This window comes from Phaethon lepturus, unplaced genomic scaffold (assembly GCF_000687285.1).
Source record: "Phaethon lepturus isolate BGI_N335 unplaced genomic scaffold, ASM68728v1 scaffold19282, whole genome shotgun sequence".
In the NCBI taxonomy this organism is placed as follows: domain Eukaryota; kingdom Metazoa; phylum Chordata; class Aves; order Phaethontiformes; family Phaethontidae; genus Phaethon; species Phaethon lepturus.
The window spans coordinates 599-23,129 of record NW_010525879.1 but is presented as its reverse complement, the minus strand read 5'-3'; the positions used below and the strand labels follow the sequence as shown (position 1 = coordinate 23,129).

Below are 22,531 nucleotides of genomic sequence, written 5' to 3'. Positions count from 1 at the left end.
ACAAGGCTGTGAAATTCAGTGCTTGCAGTGACCCAGCAAGAACTCTACAAATTAATATTAAAAGCCAGGACTAAGGCAATGTGGCAGAAGTCTCCATTTACCAGCAGAATAAGAAGAAAACCAGCAGCAAAGACCTTACAGAGCACAAGACACAGCAAACAAAACCAAGAGCAACAAAGAAGAAAGAGGGTAATGAAAAATTAGATCAAGTGACGATGTATCTGCATACACAACTGGAGGATTTCCAATGTCAACAGCAACTTGCTTCTTTCCATATATAAAACCAAATCTGACATCTTTCTAAGAGACACATTCCAATCCATCACAGGTTGACTGACTTCTTGAGCATGTCACAGCAGAGACTGGCTTTAGGAGAGATCTGAAGCAGGAAAGGGTAGTGCTTGCTTGCTTAGCTTTCTCCTCCTGCTCTGCTTCCACAGCACCTAGCGCAAAGGAGTCTAAGGCACTTCATGATTCAAACAGCAAATAATAGTTATCGCACTTCAGGCCAGACGGAAACTGAGAAGGAAAAGACCCATGCCCAAAGAGCTCCAATTCTACTTCAGAGCAAGAACATACTTTGCACACACAGGGTTAACAAGGAGGTGGTACTGTCCTGAAGGTATACTGAGCTGGAGCATTTTTGTCATTCTACATACTGCAATCAGGACAGTCATACAAGCATTTTAAAGCGCTGAAGACCCTCTACTGCACATTGTACCACGTGTGTCGCGGGGGACACTAGAAAAACACAGTCCCTTGTACTATCAGATTTCAGGACTTTGCATTAGTTGGGTCTAGCAAAGCAGAAGAGATTTCAGACATTTACATTATTTCCTTTGCGGAAACATTCAGCAAACCTGAAAACATCAGTGCAGTGCCAGGACAGAATATGGAAACAAAGAGTTAGTTACCGGTCTCAGCCCTGCAAAGATGCTGTGACGGCCTGTGGCCACACAGAAGTATGTCCATCTTGTGTGTAAAAGCCTTGGGTCCCTGAGGGAGCTCGGTATGTTGGTCTTAGCTTAGGCAAAAGGAGACACTCTCCTGCTCCTAATCGGTTCCAAAGACCCTTGTGCAAGCAAGAGGAAAGAGAAACATTACAGAAAGGGCAAAAGCACATCCTAAAAGTCTGCTGGCCAAGGACTCCATTAACGGAGTTGCAAACCAGAGAGGAGTGTACCACACACAGAGTCTCATCGGGTGCTTTCATGGAAAGGAGGTTCCTCACTCTTGGAGGGAAGAAAACTCCTCCCAGCCATTTAGCCCTTAAGGGAAATAAGCATTCATCTCTAAACTACGTTTGAGTTCACTAGCCCTTTTCTATTATACAATATTATCCACAAAAAAGACATTACTGTAGGCAGAGTCAAAGGCAAAGCATAGACAGCCCAGAAACCAGGCTCAGAGAGCGCTTCGTCTCTGCAGGACCGAAGAGCTGGGAGCTCTAATGATCGCCTGCCACTCTGCATATGTATTTGAAAGACCCACTTTGCTCTGTACTGTTCCCAGCTCATGTAAAAGGCTTGTAAGAGCCTCGTCAGACCAAGAATCTACTACTTGTTAGGCAAAGTTCTGCATCCTGAACAATTATAGTGCTGCCCAAATGCCAGTATCAACTATAAAATAACATGATACAAATGAGTCAATAAATCAGTAATTTGGGAAAGGAGAGATGTAGAATGTAAAGAGCGTGCAGACCTCCACCAAGACAGAGCCTGGATTAGGCTAGATCAAAGGTTTCTGCAAAAGCAAAGGAAGAGCTGAACACCAATACTCTCAGACTGCGCCACGGACAAGATGTCTCAGGGCCTACAAAAAATAAGATATTGTCCAGAGGTGAAATAGCTCCTCCTACTCTACCGTTGAGAATCAAATGATTACACTGTTGTTATCTTCCATGATGCTAAAACACGTCCATGAAAATGAAGCTGGTGTTCACCAGAGCAGGAAAAAGGACACTTGTATTGGCTTTAAAATGCCCATCTCCGTAACCCCAAAGTGACATACCTTTCCATAACAGCCAGGCACTCCTTTCTCCATGTGAACCGACTGCCTCGCCGTAGTCTGAAGGTCCCAGAGGTAGCTGTGACTGGGGGAGGCGTCTGTCTCCATTCTGGCTCTTCTATTGGGATAGGAGCGGGTCTCATGCTTAACGTAGCCCCTAAGAATAATAAATACTGTGTTTCCTAGTGGATTAAAAATCATGCCCATTTTCTCACTCCTGCTCATGAAAAAAAGACAAGACAGATGATGAAACCATTCAAACTAAAAAAAGTAAAGCGTTATCAAACAAAGACACCTTAAAGATACACAAAGCCAGCTAGCGTTCCCATCCCCAACCTCCAAGCCAGAGAGGTACCAAGTGACCACAGAAATCTAAGGGAGACATAACCGAGCTAATAGCCACTTAGGAAAAGCTGTCCCGTCTTTATCAAGAGGAAAAATGTTTTAAAGAAAGGGTGAGCTATGCCCTAGCTGGGATTTATTTAGGTTGTGCTGCTACCTCTTCCACCACAAAACAGGAAATAGTAGGTTTCTATTTAATTGTGCAGCAGTCTCAGGAAGCAAAATGTAAATTTATACCAAAAGTATTTTGACATGTCTGAAGAGCTGAGTAAACACTTGAAATAGCTCCACCGATAGAAACACACCCTGTGACCTGTGCAAACACGGGCTCCCAAGTGCCAGGTTGCCTGAAAAAGTCACTGAAAGCAGATTAACATCACACCTTTCCTCTTCTGTCCCCTTTCTATGGATACATTTCTCCTTTCAAGAAGCCTGAGCTGGAAAGCTTCAAGCAAGAGACAGGACTTGGCACAATACTTTTATTAAAAGCCCTTTGAAACTTACCCCCAATTCTTTCCACAACAGCCTCCCAGTTAATAAATCAAGATAAATCAAGACACACTGGGAGACCAATCTTTTGTATATCCCTTGGCCAGGATGGGAACCTGGTATAGGACGTTAGTATGTAAAACAAGGTATGTTCTAAAGGACAGCTTTGTGCTCAGTGACTTCCCCTGGAGGGAAGAAATAGATGTTCTTGTGTGCAAAAAAACTCAAAAAACCCCAGGCATATGAAAAGATAAATCACTACCTATATCCCATATGCACACTGAGCTCAAGTGGAATTCGTGCACTGAACCAGCCTAGATAGATCCAAGAGAAGCAAGCAGCTCTGCTCATAGGAGGAATACAGTATTGTGCACACGTAAAAGCAGAGCTGAGACAGCAAATCCCTCCGGGTACACAGACTTGCTCAGAATGGTTAGGATTTAATCATAAAAACATACTGTGTTAGTGAAACAACACTGCCTGTTTCATTTAAAACAGAGTAAAAGGGTTAAAGGAACTTAAGAGTTTAACCAATAAACAAATTCCTACAGTTAAAAAGCAAGAAATTAGCTATTTATGCATTTGGCTGTGTTCATTTCCAGAAACGCACAATGAGTATTTTCCATATTGCCAGGAGCTTGCATCTGTGTTAGGTAGCGGAGCCCAAAATAATCTAAACTATGAGGCTGAGGGGAGCCCTCATCGCTCTCTACAGCTGCCTGAAAGGGGGTTGTGGTGAGGTGGGGGTTGGTCTCTTCTCCCAAGTAACCAGTGATAGGACAAGAAGAAATGGCCTCAAGTTGTGCCAGGGGAGGTTTAGATTGGATATTGGGAAAAATTTCTTCACCGAGAGGGTGGTCAGGCATTGGCACAGGCTGCCCAGGGAGGTGGTGGAGTCACCATCACTGGAGGTGTTCAAAAAACGTATGGATGTGGCACTTCAGGACATGGTTTAGCGGGCATGGGGTGTTGGGTTAACGGTTCCCAGCCTTAATGATTCTATTATTCTGTAAATATTTTACCCAGGAGAAGCATATAGGAAGTGAAGGCCACAGCCTCTGCCTTGCATGCACAATGGATGGCGACTCTTATTACACTCTACTGTGTAGGCTACTGAGCCTACACAGATTACTTAGTTTTACTGACACATGAAATATTTCCTACATTGCCAATTTACTGGGAGGCCATTTCAAGGAAAGTTCCTTATCTACTTTTTCCAGCATTTGCTCAGGTTGGGTTCAGCATCGGGTTGCTAGGCTTTAAATACATGTCGAAAACGAAACAACAAAAGAAACTAGAAAGGAAAAAAAAAAAAAGGCAGGAGAGAACAGAACAAGAAATTCATTTCCCTGCATTGTCTTAGCAATATAGTCTCCTCATCTGAGGATTTAAGTTCTCCAGAAAAAAGGCAGAATATGGGAATATCAGTGACGCTGAACATCAAGGTAAGAGATGCTGAGTACTTCCATTAAATTTGCCCAAGATTTGTCAGACAAAGGTTGAAAAAACATCTGCATTTAAAGTATAAATTTGCTCCTGCTACTGATACGTTCACTTACTGGATGTAAGATGCTTTTTTTGTTTCAGTAGCCTTGCTAGATCAATTCACCTATTTCTCTTTTCTACAGGGTAACATCAATATCAGCAGCAGATAAGAGAGAAAGTATGCTGAGAATGACAAGCAAGTACCCACCACTGTTCTTGCACACACAGAAAGACAGAAGCATCTGAATGCAAGAGGCACAAAACGCGTTTGGCTCTAGCTGAATGGCAAAAGCTGTGGCTATATGCACTGCTGCCGCATTTGATATGGCAACTATGGAGTCTTTTCTCCATCCCCCTCAATTAAGTGTGCACTTGGGGCTCCCATTTATTCTGCTGTTCCAAAGCTTCACCGCAATCTTCTCGCCACCCAGCTCTACTTCTTTACAACTTATTAAGTTACATCCTGGTTACTAGTTCAGATTCTTTTCACAAACCTCTCAAACAGCTTTTAAGAAATAAAACTTGTCTCTTGAGCAGAATGAGTGGAGCAAATGCAGTATGAGATTTTCATCTCAGTATATGCATCAAAAAGCAAGACATGTATAAGGGGTGTAGAGGTGAACCGTCTTGTGAGAACTCCTTTTGCAGAGAAAAATGAAAAGCGACATCCCTCGCTACCTGCCAGTGCCGAGTACCTTTTGCAACACCACTCTCTTTTCTTCGTGCAAGCCAGCGTTTTCTCAAATGCGGGGTACGACTCCGGGGACGCTGCGGGTGGGTTTTGGGGAGAGGAGGCAAGAGCGGTGCTCTCCAACTGGAATGCAGCTCTATCTCTACACTCAAGGTCCCTCATGGCAAAGGCCTGCCTTCTCTCAGCACATCCCAGACACTATCCCAAAAAAAGAGCATCGCTCTTAAAAGCGTCACGTGCAGTTGCTGTTCCCATCACACGCCTCGGAGAGGCCCTGCCATACAGCGGCGATGCGCAGAACGGCTGGAGCAAGCCTCAGCCCAGCTCCAGGAAACCATTTAGTAGCAAGTCTTTGCAGCAAGTACCTGTCATATATTATCCTGATAAGAACAGATGCCACACTTTATTTTGAGCCAGACTGACCTGAGATCACATGATGAACACCTTTCAGTTACTACTGAGCCAGGCTGGATTTGAATCAGCAGCCTGCACAGCAGAAGGTTCCCTATGGAGCTCATGGCTTGGATGGAAAGGATCAGAGCTATGGGACCATTTTCTCTGCAGCTCTGTAAAATAGTAAATCACCAACAATATGTTTCCAGGCAAATCTCATGGCGTATCCAGCCCCTGATTTTTTTTTTCCTTTGGGTAGCCTTTTTTTTATAGCTAAACAAGAACTGCTATGGGAATAACACAAGAGATGCTACATCTTGATATAACTACCCTTCTTTTTCCCTTTTGTTCAAGGAGGAAGAGCACATGGTTTTCTCCAAGGTGACCACAGCTGCCTTCTTATTACAGAAGACTGGCAGAAATAAATATCCAGCCTAAATGGAAGCAGTCTGTATCCATCTCATCTGTAACTTCAACACATCATTTCTAGGTGCCAGCTTCAGTCTGCAGTACACAGAGGCAAGACGTGCTGACATTACTCCATGACAAACTTTCCACGTTGCCCAAGACCCAGTGTCAGCCAAACTAATCAGGCTAACAACTACCAATGTAAAGAATAATTTTTTCTCATTTATATTTTAAGTAGATAAATATTTATTTATTTATTTATTTAAAACCCATGGGCTCTGAAAAAAAAACAACCAGTACATTATAGGACTCTATGCACTCATATACTGGCTTCTGAAACTTATACTATTTATCTACCGCCAAAATGCTCTCAGTCCTCTACAAAACACAAGAGATGTGGTGCCTGTCCAAAAAAATCCCCATCTAAATGAAAAGCATCCCAATTAATTGGATTAAAGACCTTTCAAACACTAACATTTAGCACTGACTTTTTCCCTTCAACAAAAAACTGCCTTTCACCCTAATTGGCAACTGTTTCCAGAAAAATTTACAATCACTAGTATGCTGGAATTCGCAGCGTTGCTATTAACTCTGACATCACTCCTACAAGGAAAACATTGATCAAGAAATCTTTGAGCAAGATTATTGCATATCGAAGGAAAAGTGTTGGGGTTTTTTTCTGATCCATGACTTAAGTCTCTTTTGCAATGTTCCAGTCTGCTGTTGCCTGAACACCCGCCACCGAAGATAGGAGAAATATAGAAAGTACCCATGCAAATAAGCAATCAAAACTAAGCGAACAACGAACAGCGTATTCAACAGGCCAAAGCAAGCTGGCACATAACGAACGTGATGGAATTGCTGAGTCTCTTCTGTATAGGAGCAACATCTAGCAACATCTCAACGGCAGCAACGTCTCAAAACTGCCCTAAGGCTTCACAACCCAAAGTTCTTTGGTTTGCAGATTCAGGACTGCTTGTGGATGATTTAAAGTGTTATATAGCACCATTATACATTTTGAAAAAAGAAAAATAAAATCTCTTTTGATGTATTTGTAAGTCATCTTTTGTCCCCTATATTATTAGAAACTCCTGTCTGGGTGCAGTATATAATCACAGTAAAAGACAGTCCCTGCTGCGAGGACCTTACAGGCAAGGTAGGCAAGTCATACACAGGAAAGTGGTCTCACCTTTACCTAGGAGACGGGAAAGTGAGGTACAAAGGTGAAATAATTTGCTAAGAGCCATACAGAAAAACTGGCAGAACCAAGGAAATACTACAGGTCTGCCAAGTGATCTCCAGCCCTTTCCTCATGAAAATATTCATTCTTTACAGTTCATAAATTCATTATATCTGGTGTCCTAGTCCTTCAAAACTGTTTCAATTTTAAGCGAAAGTTTTCTTTCCGTTACTACACAAACAAATTCAGTCAGAAAATGGGCTTACTCTAAAGATCCATTTTTCCATAATAAGGAAAAACAGAAATGCAGGAACTAGAAGTTCCCAAATACCTTACTTTGCCCAGTGGTAACTCAAATGTGTAGGTGCTTCTGCACAGAGAGACCTGAATGTCACTCAAAGGAGATTTAAAATAATAATTAAATCTCAATAAAATAAATACATCTCAATAAAATTGATATTTTATTCCCAGCAGTTGGAATTGGAAAAGATGGGCTATGAGAATAGAAAGCCAAATGTCACTTCCTAGTAAGTGAGCAAATAGAAAAAACACATGCCAGCCATTTAACGTCCTAAGTTTCTTCAAAGGAGGACAATCTTTTACACTCCACAGAAACTGCGGTGATGGCATCGCTTCTTTGTGAAGATGGCAGGAGGCTCTACCGATTTCCGTATTTTCTGACTCTAAAGAACGCAGCAGGACAGCTAGTCGAATCTACTAAGCACAGGATACGGTAAGCAGTATCCAAAACTCAGGCTCCAAATTGGTTTTACAACAGTAATTTAAACCCAGGATGCTTTGCACAAGGTTGTACCTTCCTTAATACACTGTATACGCTTGCACACATGCATGTTGATTATTTCTTGGCTAGCCAGTCTGACCTGCAATATAGTAGATGGCAATCGTTCAAAGCAGTGGATTATCCTACAATAAGTAACACAACCATTTTCCTCAAGTAGACTCTTCCAACAGCTGTGGGAAAGCTGAGGGTTTCCCCTTCAGCTTCTAGAAAGAAACCAAACGCTATTTAGTTCTAAAGGGAATTTAAGCACATCCAAATAGTCCGTTGGCACTGGCAGAGACGCCATTTTGCCTTTTATGCTTCTTAAAAATACTGTATAAGATCTCTTAATTTGAAAAAAGGTTAAACCCAAACAACCACTCTTCAAGAGATTTTTCCATGTGTGTATAAAGAAAAGTGAACAAGACCTCAGCAAGACAGTGTGTCAGAAAAGTAGGGGTTAACATCGATTCATTTCAATTTAAGCTGTAGCCTTCAGTGTTGCTAGTCTTCTTTCCTTAAATGCTTCTCAAGAGCCAGAGGACAAACAAGATGTAAGCTTGTGGATACGGGGAAAGAAAGAAGGTTAAGAGGAAGAAGTTAAGATTTTAGTGCTAAGTTTGACAAGGCTTCTCTTACCCCAGCCCAGAATACTATTTCTTAAACAGCTCCAAATGATATTGGAAAGAAAAGGTGCACGGCTATAGGAAAGATCCACACAACAGTTCTCATCATTAGGAGAGGACTTTAGGAAAAATACACCTTCCAAAAAACCTCTAGCTCTCTCCACGGTTTTGGAGGCAATACCTTCCATCAAAGGCAAATGGCTGAGAGTTACTTCGTAGGGTACAACTGGAGGCTTTCAAAGCAGCTGATGCTGAACGGTTGTCTCCGGTAACTTTGCTGATCCTTAGTATCGCAATTCCAGCCACTGCAAAATCAAGGCTTCTCAGCGATCCCTGCAGCTTGTCAGCACCTCACAACCCTTGGCACATTCATTCTTTACAGCAATTTTCTAGATGCTGAACAGAAAGGAGAGGCTCGGCTGGGTTCAGCTTAAAGTATTCTCGGGCCAACTGACAGCTGGAGCCTCTTGATTTTCAGCTTACACACAAAGCAGAAGTTTTGAGGATTTGTTTTCACTGGAATTTTTCTTAATAGAATTCTAGATATTGAAGCCAAGTTCGCATTAGAGAGCCTGAGTCTTAAATTCCTTAAAACAATTACACAGTTAATTTAATCATGCCATTGTTTAAAGGAAATTAAATGTAAATATTTTGATCTTTACAATAAAACCGCTGAAGGGAAAGGAACGGTGGTCAAACAAAATCTATGGAGAAGAACAATGCAAGGAAATTAATTCAACTGTGATTTTGAAGATTGCTGGTTAGTTAAAAATAATGAGGAGCTTTACTTCTCATTTTATATTTAAGATTTATTTTGAGATTTGGAGAAGCAGGTGAGATGAGAGACGCATCTCCAACTTATCACAGTAACGATCAACATCCCATCCATGAGCTTGAGATCCAACCCAAAACCCTCTGAAGTTACCCCAAAGTTCCTCTCTGACAAAATGTGGGGTTTTTTGCTGCAACTTTCTATTATGCAGACATTATTAACGTCTTATATTTGTTCACTCTCAAGAGCCTCATCACATATTTCATGTTAGCTGACCATGACTTCACTGACTGCTTCTGATTCCCAGAGTTAGCTAGCAGCGAGAGGACGGGGCAAGCAACTGTGAGCGAGGAGCTGGACAGACAGCTATGGATCAGTCAGCTCCGGATCGTTTGCTGCAAAGCAAAGCACAGATTCGCTCCTATCTTCCTAAAAAGTAAACTGGTCAGAGGGAATATCTCTTCGGTACACCAGACCAAGAAGTCAATGATCAATGATAATGAAAAACAGTGACAAAAGGCTTCTTTTCCATAAATAAAAGATCAGAAGATGTTTAGGCAGTATTTGTTTACCAGGATTTGTCTTCTCAAGCTGGTACCATCTGTAAAATGCCCTTTTCTTTTGTTCACTCAGGTCTGACCCCTGCTGCAACAGCCAATGGGAGATCCGGCTCTGACTGATACCTGTAAAAAAACAGAACAAAAAAAGAGAGAAAGAGGAAAGGAAAACTTGTTCTTTTTAAAACATTTTAAAGTGGTTTATATTCTGATAAAAGGCATTGCGTTACAAAGCCCAGGAACTCATAATGTTTCAATCACAGAAAAAGCAGAGAGCTCAAGCTTTCCTGCCCTGTCCTTAACCGCTTTAACTTCTCCCTGTTGTCATTTTCAACCTTACTCAAGGTACCTCCTGGAATCAGCACAATCGACCTACAAGCAAAGAGGGTACAAACTGGGAAGCCGAATCTACCACCAACTTGAACTGTCCACAACTTCCCCGATTCTTAAATTTTTTCATCTGTGGAACAGGAACAAGTCCTTTACCCACTGATATGCATAAATAAGGATAGTTAGGAGATCATTATCATTCAGTGCTTGAATAAGATGGGAGATAAACACAGAAACAGTTTGTGTGATATAGATTAAATCAGCCCAGAAATGGAACAAGCCAGCTATCAGCAGCTCTAGCAACAGCCAGAAAACAAAACGGAAAGGGCAGTTGCAAAAGCAAAAGCTGCAAAGCAGGATTCAAGCTCTAGGCATCCAGGCAAGATTAGTGACCAAAAGTTCCGGAGTTTGTAAAGCAAGACTTCTAAGAAAACAGTAAAAGGGGAAAAACCCCTAGACGTTAATACAGTTATTTCCACAGCATGACACTGAATGAAGGATCAATGCAGAAAGGGAAGAGAAGTGATTAGAAGAAGAGAAACCAAATAAAGCAAGAGGTTTAAAAGTGCACCAGGAGGTGAACTGTAGATTCATTTGAAAATCTCCAAAAATACATAGTCTGCTGAATAACCAAAGCAGTACTTCAGGTAGGAGGACTCCCTGTGCTTTCCACAAGGGTCTTCAGTGATCAGAAAGGGTTAACAACATCTAAACTCTCCTGAGAACTCAAGTTTTAGGAGGTGCTCCAAGTAACAATATACTGCTGAACACCACCTGTGCCACCACCTGCTTGGTGATAACACCAAGGCAGGTAAGAAGCTGGTTTTCACATGGAAACTGAACTACCTCTCCCCTCTCGAGATGCATCAAGGTTTTGTAAGATCTCATAATCATATTTAACTCATGAAAAACAACCCCCTGTAGTGTTACCACTTCTAATACAGGGGGTTTACTATGCTTTTTTTCCTTGCGTTGAACACTGAAGCTAGTTAACTTTAGAATGATTAAACCTGACTCTTGGGTATCGTATTCAGGTGGGCTTACTCCAAGCAGATTTTTAAAATCACGGGGTTTATGCTCTGAACTGTTCTTCCTTATACATAATTCCGGAGCCTATGAAGTTTTAATTGTCCTGGGGAAAAGCCATAGGTGTGTTTTGTTTCGAGTACGGAAGCTTACTGCTACTCAGCAGAGCTCTGCCCACAAAACACAGCCTGATTTGGTTTGGTTTCTCATACGTTTATTGATCTTCTTAACACTCGTTCCCAGAGACTGCCTTTGCCCCATAACTGAAAGAGTTCAGAAACAGCTGGGGCAGTCAAAAGTTGACTACCCCCAGGGCCCACATTAGGATATGTAATTGAATTTATACTACTAGGGAAGTGGAATTATTCAACCAAGCACAAACCTGAGATTCTGCCAAGTTTACACCAAGTAACTATGGGAGCATGCAAGTTAGTATCAAAAGAAGTCAAGAGAAGTTGATAAAACTCTCCAGCCCAAAATAAGGCTTCAGTCGAGTTGAAATCATGCGATCTAGATGGCTGATCACCAGTGGAAAGACCAAGTTTCGAAAATGTGCAGTGCTTTACCTACTATTATGATTTATAAAAGCCATTTCTTTAACACAGTGCTGTGGGACAAATGTTTGTGTCTCACTGCTTTTGGCTGCATAGCTCCTATTAATCAATGAGTAACAGCACCATTAATTTACTTGTTTACTACAGTCCACTTACACTTATTGCAGTGAATTAGTGTTTGCGGAGCGTTTGGATAACAACGTAAGATATAAATACAAAGCATTATTAGATAAAAATTATAAATAGAGATTAAGTATCTTCAACAAGAGCCGTATAGTGGAAAATCCAAATTCTGCTCAAGAGGCTTCCTGATACTGTCACAAAGTGGTACAGATGTTAGCCACTTCAGACAATGTGCTCGAGAGAAAGCAAAGGAGCAGGAGCCAAAAGATTCAAGCTGTGTACTGCCATGTCCATCCTTGACTCATTGTGAGTCCTCACAGTTTATGAAGTCGTTTCTACAAAATGGAGCTTTGTAAAGGACACAGAGATGCACAGATTCAACAAAAGCGCTATAAATTTGCAGTACATTATTATTTCACTACGGTATCTCAAGAACAGCACTGCAGTCCGTAGCACTTTTCGCATTAGCAAAAAGCCCAAAACTCCTTTTTGCTTTTTGGCTAGCAGACTTCTATAGCAATGCTACAAAGCCAGAGACCATGTCAGGTATGGCTTAGGCAGCTGGTCTTGCTTTTGGTCATAGGAATGTAGTCGATGACCTCTAGGAGACCCTTTTAAGTCCCATTTCCTATCATTCGTTTCTGGTTTTTATCATTCTCTTTCCTTGTTTCAGAGATCTGTAATGAGAGCTGAGTTTCTTAAAAGTTTCCTCTACCTATACCTCTCATCCTCTTTTTGTTTTTAAGATATAAAATTTCTTTCATCTGCACCTTGGCTTGGTTTACAGGCCCCAAAACTGTATATTCCAGCAGCATGACTGATTCAAGATCTGTAGCAGATGAACTGATCCAGGATCTCCTAGATCCCGATACAGCATCTTAATCACAAACCCATTCTTCACTCCTTTCAATTAAAAAACCCCAAACACAAAACCTCCAAATTGTCATGTCAGAGTTTCTTGCACCTCAAGTGGGTTTTACACAGCTGACTCATAGGGACGATGACCAGTACTCCCACCAGTACCATCCTCTCACATTGTCTGTAATCATGCTACTTAAGGAAATTGCACTGGCAGGAAAAAAAGAGATCATCCTGCTGCCAGAAGCAGATTAATGAGGTAAGTTCTCTGGAGTACTGAAAATCCAGCTGTCTTGAGGAAATTCGCTCTCAAACTGAACCACAGACCTCAAGGAAGACTGCCATCCTCTGGGCTCAGCATCAGCAGGGACACGAACACATTGTAATGAGCACAACTAGTTTTCTCACAGAAAATACTGACGAAAGAAGAGGTAATCACAAAGGATTATAGCAATTCAAATGTTGACTTCTTGTGTCACACATCACTCATTCCCACAGCAGGTTACACTTCCTAATTATAAACAAAATAAGGACAGGACACGCACGCTTTTCTGGCCAGCGCTGCTCTCTGCGACACAAATTATTTGGGGAAAAAGCTTCCCTTTCAAATACACAAAAGAAATGGCAAAATGTATCATCAAGAGAAGGCAACTGCTATCTGCAGTACAAATCCACTCGTAACGCTCAAAACTGCTACTCATCAAGTCTTTGGTAACTGGTTTTCACCTTCACAGGTAGGTTTGTTCAGTGACTCTGCTTTGCATTTCTTTAATGTTTCTTTCAGGAGAGATTTTCAGAAGCGCCTGGAATATGTCAGATTTGGAGAAGAAAGGAACTGACTGCGTTTTAATTCTTCAGTTTGTAAGCAAAGTCCTAGATTCATATAATACGTGCTTGCAAAGGACATCTATCAATTTAAGAGATTAGCAAAGCTTGTTTACAGGAAACCTGGAAAGATCAAAATCATAGAAAAACAAATCTTTCCCTGTGTTGTCATGAGTGTAAAGAAAAAAAAAAGGAAAGAAAATGTTTTTCAAAATCTAGCTTCTTGCCATTTCAGGTGATCAGTAATTCAGTAATTTTCTGAATTCTTTTCACAATGGAACTCGTTAAGTTTCACTTTGTATCTGCATTTCCTCAGCACCCCTGTGTGTAGGTTCCAAACCTTAAGGGATTTTATTTATGTTACAGCAGCGCTTCAAGGCTGCATCCACTGCGCTAGATGCTGTGTGTGTTTAGCATAATATAAAGCTAAGTCCTGAAGATCTCATATCAATTAGTACAGAGAGACTAGGACAGGGCTGAATTGTACCAGCAGAATAATTGGGAAGGTTAGCAGAACTGCACAGTGGAAAGCTCTGTGTGTTAAGAATTAAAAAAAAAACAAAACCAAAACCACAAAAGACCTCTGCATTTTATCGTTGTCAATTTTTTTTTTTAAATGGTGATTTAGTTTTTATGGTACTAGCCTAAGAACTGAGAAATTTGACCTCAAATTCCTGCTCTGCACCAGACTGCTTCCACTGTGACCTCAGGAAAGGAAGGTTTTTCGGTTCCTTCGCTCCCTATGTGTAAAAAACTGGAAAAGGTAGGATTTCCAAACCTCACAGAGGCATCATCCATCAATGCCTGGATTTAGCCTGGCTGCAAAGGGTTCATCTATATATACTCCTCCCTCTCTCCTTTGCTGTAGTACATAACAGAAAGACGTTAGTTTCTGAAAACGTCTCCTCCACCTCCCATCTACATTTGGAAGCTAAGAGACAACATCTCTTAATAAGTTCACATTTATCTTTCTATCCTTTTTCTTCTAACCATAACTTACTTGGTACCCAGATACAATGCTGGTGGCAATTAAAACAAATTGCAGCACATGACTTCAAATTACTGCTGATAAAAATTTGGCATCTCACCTGCCACATGTAGGGCTAAATAGCTACCCCTGGGTAAGCTGCAGCTATGTTAAAAGGAGCTTCAAATAACAAGATAGGAAATTCAGCAGGAACTATTATTAGCTCCTGTTTATACTGTCATTTTTCTTATCAGTAGGAGATTATTTATACAGAGCCCAACCCAAGTGCTTCTTGTTTATCTTATTACAGACACCATTAAAAAAGTTTCTATAAAAAGCTGCTCCTGTATTTAGGACCAGCACTAATAAGTGTTATGCTAGGTTTTTGCTTCTTATCAATCATTCCTTTATTTTCAAGTCACCATTTAATACTCTGTTACTATTTTCCAACCTGCCCTCTTCTCTCAGTACACAAGGCAGCCCTGTAGAATGTCTTCCAGGTTTAATTTTCCCTGTCAGATTCATTATCTAAATGACTTTTAAAGTTTCTGGTAATTTTATAAAGACTGAGAGAGCAAAAAAAATTGTTCTACTGCAACAGCTGAATTTAACCTTCAGCTCTGCGTTCCTCTCTCATGTATCCTCCCTCTCCATCACTTCCCATCCCATTGCACTGCAGCACAGGAAAAACAAAAGCAAAAGCCGTTTACTGCTGCAGAGTCTGTAAATACAAGGCTGCTTATTGTGCTTTGTAGGATTGTGGCCGATGTAGGAGTGTATATTCTGTTAAGTGCACTGCAAGATTAGAATTAAGATGAGAAGAAGGAGAAGGATACTTCTGAATGAAATCATAAGTGACTTGAACGATTAGCAAAATGAAAGTTTAAAGGGGCAGAAGTTGCAGTGGAAGTTCCTGCACCAAGGACAGAACACAAGACATAAAATGGGGACAAATGTGGTCATAAACATTACGCTCCCCAGCCGCTAATCCAAGACCTGCAATTTGAAGACATGCAAACACATTGGTTTAGCTCAAGTTCATCACTTCTATGTCCAATTTGGCCAACTTCAAACTCAGCCATAATTAAGAAAAGCAAGTAAGGTTTTAGGTTCCTAAGTAAAGGTCTAATATTGCTGTTCAGATGTACTATTACGTCCTTCCCCCGTCCATGACATTCTCCCCTCCCATTACACACACACACAACTTTTTAGAGTTGTAAAGAAATTTGTAGAGATTGAAAGGAGAGGAGTTGACAGCATGGGTACCCAAGCCAAACAACTCTCCTCCTGGACAAAGCCAGTCATAAATTTTTAATTTCTTTCTTGCCTCTCTTCCCTGGGCAGCAGAGGTGAACACTAAAAGCTGAGGTCATGCTATTCCGCCTTTATTTCAAGTGCTAAACAAATGCCTTCCAGCTGATTCAGGGTGGTAGCCAGTGGATGGGCAACTGAAATATGCCCAACACCTGCACTGCAGCCTCCAGAAACAGCTTGCTATGTGTGTATTACAACAAATGGTGGTGGAGGCTGTAAGCACCCCAGCCTCTGTGGGTTGCTGATCTGTTCTTGCAGAACTGCCCTCATTCACAGCCTGTTCGTTGGCCAGAACAAGGTTCCATCTCAAGTGCAGTACAATAAAGAGGACACTGATCACTAGAGGCTGAACAGTACCCTGAAAAGGTGCAAGTTCACTCCTATGGTCCTCTCCTACTCCATCTGCTACTGACCACTGTTTGGATTTTATTTATCTATTTTTCCTCTTTATTTTACTGAATTATTTATCAAACCGCTTTAACAGTAAGACTAAGTGTGTAAATACTAAGATATGATACCATTTGGGATCATATGCACATGGGCTGGGGAAATCCCAAGCACAAATACAGGTTGGGTGCAGAATGGATTGAAAGCAGTCCTGACGAGAAGCACTTGGGGGTCCTGGTGGGTGAGAAGCTCAACATGAGCCAGCAATGTGCGCTCGCAGCCCAGAAGCCACCCGTGTCCTGGGCTGCCCCCAAAGCCGCGTGGCCAGCAGGGCGAGGGAGGGGGTTCTGCCCCTCTGCCCCGCTCTGGGCAGACCCCCCTGCAGGGCTGCGTCCAGCTCTGGAGCCCTCGGCACAGGAGAGACATGGACCTGCTGGAGCGGGGCCAGAGGAGGCCCCAGCGACGCTCCGAGGGCTGGAACAGCTCTGCTGGGAGGACAGGCTGGGAGAGCTGGGGGGGCTCAGCCTGGAGCAGAGAAGGCTCCGGGGAGACCTTAGTGCAGCTGCCAGGGCTTGGAGGGGCTGAGGAGAAAGATGGGGACAGACTGTTTAGCAGGGCCTGTAGTGACAGGACAAGGGGTAATGGTTTTAAACTAAAAGAGGGGAGATTTAGACTAGATAGAAGGAAGAAATTTTTCCCAATGAGGGTAGTGAAACCCTGGCCCAGGTTCCAGAGAGGTGGTTGATGCCCCATCCCTGGGAGTGTTCAAGGCCAGGTTGGATGGGGCTTTGAGCAACCTGGTCTAGTGGAAGGTGTCCCTGCCCATGGCAGGGGGCTGGGCTAGATTATCTCTAAGGTCCCTTCCAATCTAAACATTCTACGATTCTATGATACATTCTGCAAAGCATTACCTCTGCCTATACAAACTGCTTGCTTAATGAACCAAAAATGCTTTCCAGGCCTTCCTTGGGAGCCCGTTTCACAGCTGAATGGGAAGGGATGTTGGATACATCTGAAGAATACAGAAGTCAAGTAGCACTCATCAGGCCTAAGACAACTCTGGAAGTGAGAGCCCTGGGATACATGCTTTCTGCTCTGTGTCTCTGCCCCAAGCTATTTTCAGTCACTCTTCACTGTACTGTGCTTTTGAAAGGAAGCTGATGTCTCTCCCCAGTAGTGCTGAGTACACTCTTTAATCTGGTCCTCTAACATCTTATTGAGATTTACTATTCCGTTCAGATAAGCCATAACTATGTACTTCATAGTGGCACGTAAGTATTACGCATCTGCATACACAAGGCTATATTTGAATGAAATGGGTTATATTTGAAATGAATCAGCTCCCGTAGACCTTCCCACCAAGCATATGGAAGATGACACAGTTCAACTGCAAAGGGAAGTGGGGGGAAAAGACTGGTGTGTCACAGTGCAGCACAAGCCTTGCAGCTATCTCTTCTTGAGAAACAGCATCATGTGCAAAATATCACTTTCTTTTCTTATTTGAAAGGTCCATAGAAACACTACTGGGTCAGTTGCAAAAGGACGTAGCCATTTAACCTTTAGATCTATCTGGTTTTCCATGATTTGGCTTGAAAACATGAAAATAACACAGTGCCATTAGTTCAGTATTTGTTCTGTCGCACTGATAGGCTAGAAAGTACATTCTGCATTTCCTGCCATGTTACGCAGTTGGGCTGAGTGGGATGGGTGTGAAATTTAGTCAACCGTGTACAAAGTGGATGGTGCTGTTTACTCCTAGGAGAAACAGCCTAGCAAAGACAGTGAAAACTCCCAAAGGCTAAATGGCAACTTCATTGCTTCAACAACTGAAATCCAAGAGAGTAGGTTGAGGATGGAAGGAGCAAAATGGTCAGGTGTGAAGAGACTGGTCTTAACTTTACTACAGTCTGCCTGCTGGGGTTATCAAGACATGCACCGAGACACCTCATTAGAATTAGATCAGTTGCTTTTACTGATATACATTCTCTCTTAGATTTGGTGTGGTGATTCTGATTCAATGACCCTGCATGCAGTAATCTGCCTGGCCAAGAAAAAAAAAAACCAATCAACCAACCAACCAAACAAACAAAAAAACCCCACAAAAAACCTTGTTTTGGAAACACTTTTTCTGCAATTTTTTCCTCTTCACATTACTTCTCTTGAAGGGGAAACTAGTTTGACTTGCTGGTAGATGTGAAGGGTGCTACGCAGAGGTTAATTCAGAGATGTGTTACTACAGGGCTATATTCAGGCAAGGACTGCACAAAAGTAGGGGAGTGACCCAGTAACTACCAAAACGTCAGAGTTCAGGTACAATTTAAGGAACTAGACTTAGCATTTAATTTTTGAAGTACTACTGCTAACACATCTGATAATGCTAACAATATTCCTAGAGTTATACAAAATGTTAATCTCATGATTTTACAGCTGAAATTAAAAGCAGGGAAGGAGAAGTAATTTTGACCAAGATCACAGAGAGGAGTTGGAGACGTGAAAGGAATTCTTGGCTCCATGGCTCAAACACCCGTTTCTGCCTGCCTACCTCAACTGCTAGCTAGCATGTCTGCAAACCCAGATCTCCCAGACAGATGGGTTCTTATGACATTTCAAATACTGGAACTACCATAAAAGAACAACTTCCCTCCTGCTGGTTTGGCATTCCTAGTCATGAAGGAACCTTAAAAACGATCTGTTTCAAGATCTTTAGCCAAGCTTCAGTTTAAAAATGAATAAATGTTATAGATATAACATGGGATTGAACTATCTCTATTTTACCATCAAATCTTCATCCTAAATATGCTGCCAGCTACACTGTTCCGGACAAGCAGTGTGAGCCTGTAAAGGAGAACTATAGCACCCTACCCTGTGGAGGAGCAGTAAGACTTTGTTACTGCTTGTGTAGAGCTCTGGAAACCCACCCAAGGAGCAAGTGGTATCACGGCAGTCTGTTCACTTGTCCTGAATGTGAAAGAGAGAAGGTACAGTGCAGGGGGCAAAAAGAGAACTACTACTCTTTCTAGGTAAAATCTGACCTATATGGTCATCCCCTCAACCTCACATCTGATTTCCATTAATCGTGACTCAAAGGCAAGTGACTGAAATACAACAAACCATCATAATCCGACTTATGGATGTAGTGATACCAGCTATAGCTGAGTCTCCTGACTTTTCATATATATTTTATAATATAAATACATATTTTATATATCTCTCTGCACACACAGAGATGCAGATACGCATCTATTTGCCGCACTCAACGAACAATTTAAGAATTAAGGAAAACCGTTTTTATTTTAAGATACGAACTCCAGGCCTATTATAATGCTGTAAAATAAAATCTGCTAGCACAAGCTACAAAAAAAAGAAAAAAAAGAAAAAGTGATTCACTGGGGAAGTTCCATGATGTGCGGGACAATGGGTCTTAAATCAAAGGCATACATTATCATGACTAAGCTGACAGATCTGCACTGCAATGCAGAAAGTCAAGCAATATTCCAACATCTGCACCATGCACAGACAGCAGTTAGACATAGCTTCCCAAAACGAAGAAAGGACTCCCCAAGCTCTTACCTGTTACCTGTGCAACAACTGCTTGGGAAATTCTCCGATTGGCTAGGAAGGCTTTGATTTCCTCCTTTATCACACTGCTGTCCCTCCTACCAAAACAAAAAAACAAGAGAACACCCAAAAAGACGGACAGAACAAATTGCACTTTGAAGATGCAAAATGGCTTTATTTCCTTTATTTAGGGAACAAGGAGTGGGGAAAGCAGGCATTAAAATACTCAAAGTGCCTCACCAGCGGACACTTCTTTTAACAAGTGTCACGTTTGATCAAAGTACCCTAGCAGCAGAATGGATGACTCATGTCCTATATAATTCATAGTAGGTGCAGCACTGCCATATGGAATGTACAAAGTTTCATTACACAGGGATCAATAAATCTCTCATACCAGCATAAAAACCTCAGTCATAAAAATGAGGCAAAAAATAAAAAATAAAGGATAGCAGGGTCTGCATTGTTAGCTACAGAAGTGAATATACATACACAAACCTTCTCCAGCCTTTCAAAGAGAAGACCCAAAGGAGGAAAGATTCCATTCCCCCACCCCTACCTCCTTAGACCACAGCTTGCACTGAATGAAAAAGTGCCAGTTATTTAAAGCCTTTGTATGATTTTTAAAAGGTGTTGAAAGATAGTTTGGAAGGGACTGAAATTGTGCTAAAAAGAAAATAATTTGGAGGTTGCACAGGGACTGTGATATGCAGCAAATTTCAACTGCAGTAAACACACACTCTTCCCTCCTCTTCCTCCCTCTCTTTCTGAGAAAGGCAATTAAAACCAGAGTTTATTAGGCTTTATTATTTGGTAATTTCCCTTGCCCTTCTCCCCTCCTGCCCCAGCAGCATTCAAGTTTGCAAGTGTTAAGTGCAAAATAAATGCGATGTTGTGGGTTCACTTTTTTTCTGCACCCAACACTCATCCTCCATATGCCTGCAAATAAAAGTAGCTTCAGTTTAAATAAGCACTAAAAGCATTACCTAAGACTTATTGCATAGGAATCCAAAACTCAATTGGGAACAATTAAACTTCAGCAATGGGGACTCCTGCATACTTCTATACTAACCACCTTCCTACATTATTCCATTATCCTGCAACCAACAGTAAATGAGGTTGATCAGCTTTTCCTACTCATCTCTAACCCTCTCCCGCAAAGGCCACACCTTTACCTGAAATCTCCAAACTACTGCAAACATATTTTCATCCTGGAGCTTATGGACCCTAGTTCTCTGGTAGGTACTTCATAAATGTTGCAATTGTGGAGAAAAACAGACATTCCAACATTATGACCAAAATTGTTTTGAGACATTTGGCCTTTCCTCTTACTTCTTTTTGTTATCAAGCCCACTGACTCTGACTTTCATCCTCAGTGTCATAATCCCCTCTTTTAATCTTTGCCATAATGCTGAAAAGGAAGCAGCTAAAAGTAAAGGAAGGTCAGTCTGGAAAAAAAAAAACAACCACTCACAGGCTCTCACTAAAGACTTCTGCTTCTTCTTTATTCTTTGCATTTTCCTGCGCTAATCTGCAGACTGTGCAAATCCCGGAGTCAATCCCTGCCACAAACTATAAACAGATAACATACACGCTCTGCAGATCCCAGTGGAAAGCATTAACCAAGCAGATTCCCCACTCCCCCTATATATGGAAGGAGGAAAATACAACTGGTATGAAGTAGTGGAGAAGGAGACGTGCAGAGACAACCATCCTAAACATGCTACCAGCTACGTTGTTCTGGACAAGCAGTGCGAGCCTGTAGCAGAGAACTAACAGCATCCTATTCCATAGAGGAGCAGGTAAGACTTTGTTACTGCTTGTGTAGAGCTCTGGAAACCCACAGAGGGCCAGTTGAATCTGGCAAATCCACAAATGGTTACAGGACTGGTGCCAGAGTCAGGGGTTCAGCTACTTGGACCATGGGATTCGCTTTGAGAAACCTGGTCTACTGGGGGCTGATGGGGTCCATCTGTCAGAGAAGGGGAAGGGCCTCTTTGGTCATCGGCTTGCCAAGTTGGTGAAGAGGGCTTTAAACTGAAGTTGCCGGAGGAATGAGAACCTCAGTCCATCCCAGTCCTACCAGTTTGATGCCAGTGCCAATGACAGATGCCCAGAGCCTGGAGAAGGATCGCAGGTCAATATGAGAGCACCTGAAGAGCAGCACAAAGGAATTCCAGCCACTCCAGCTAGTAAGTGACCTTCAGTGGGGCCCAACACCGGACGTGTTCAAAAAACGTGTAGATGTGGCACTCCGGGGCATGGTTTAGTGCGCATGGTGGCGTTGGGTTGATGGTTGGCCTTTATGATCTTAGAGGTCTTTTCCAACCTTAATGATTCTATGAAATGAACGTAGCACAAGCAATAAGCAAGAGCTAAGAGCTGTGTGCACATGTGCAAGGCTATGCTTATTGGCACAGAGACATGGCGGGATGGCTCCTGTGACTGGAGCGCTGGAATGGAAGGATACAGGCTCTTTAGGAAGAACAGGCAGTGGAGACGAGGAAGGGGTGTCACCCTCTATGTCAGTGACCACCTGGAGTGGATGGAGCTCTTCCTGGGGACGGATAAGGAGCTGACACTTAGCAAGGGTGTAAGAAATCAGAAAAGGAAGGCAAGAGACTGGCATGGCTGAGCTGAGACCTGCTGGTCAAACTAAAGGGTAAGAAGGAAATGCACAGGCAGTAGAAGCAGGGATAGGTATCCTGGGATGAGTATAGGGACACTGCCCAGTTGCGTAGGAATGGGGTCAGGAAGGTAAAGACACAGCTGGAGCTGAACTTAGCAAGTGATGCAAAGAATAAGAAAGCCTTCTACAGGTAGGTCAGCCAGAAAAGGAAGGTCAAAGAAAGCGCACCCCC

The 22,531-nt window shown here is 42.2% G+C and overlaps 1 protein-coding gene across 1 annotated transcript in view; it reads right to left on the bottom strand.

Annotated features, from left to right (window-relative positions):
• Nucleotides 1–19,767, bottom strand: part of LOC104617550 (homeobox-containing protein 1-like) — a 47,172-nt gene extending 27,405 nt beyond the window's left edge. The window contains exons 1-3 of the mRNA XM_010282901.1: nucleotides 19,686–19,767; nucleotides 9,747–9,857; nucleotides 2,011–2,164 (exon numbers count right to left, since the gene is read on the bottom strand). Of these exons, the coding sequence (XP_010281203.1) occupies nucleotides 2,011–2,150 (140 nt within the window). The 5' untranslated portion in view covers nucleotides 2,151–2,164; nucleotides 9,747–9,857; nucleotides 19,686–19,767. The remainder of the gene's footprint in view (nucleotides 1–2,010; nucleotides 2,165–9,746; nucleotides 9,858–19,685) is intronic.
• Nucleotides 19,768–22,531: the final 2,764 nt, after the last annotated feature.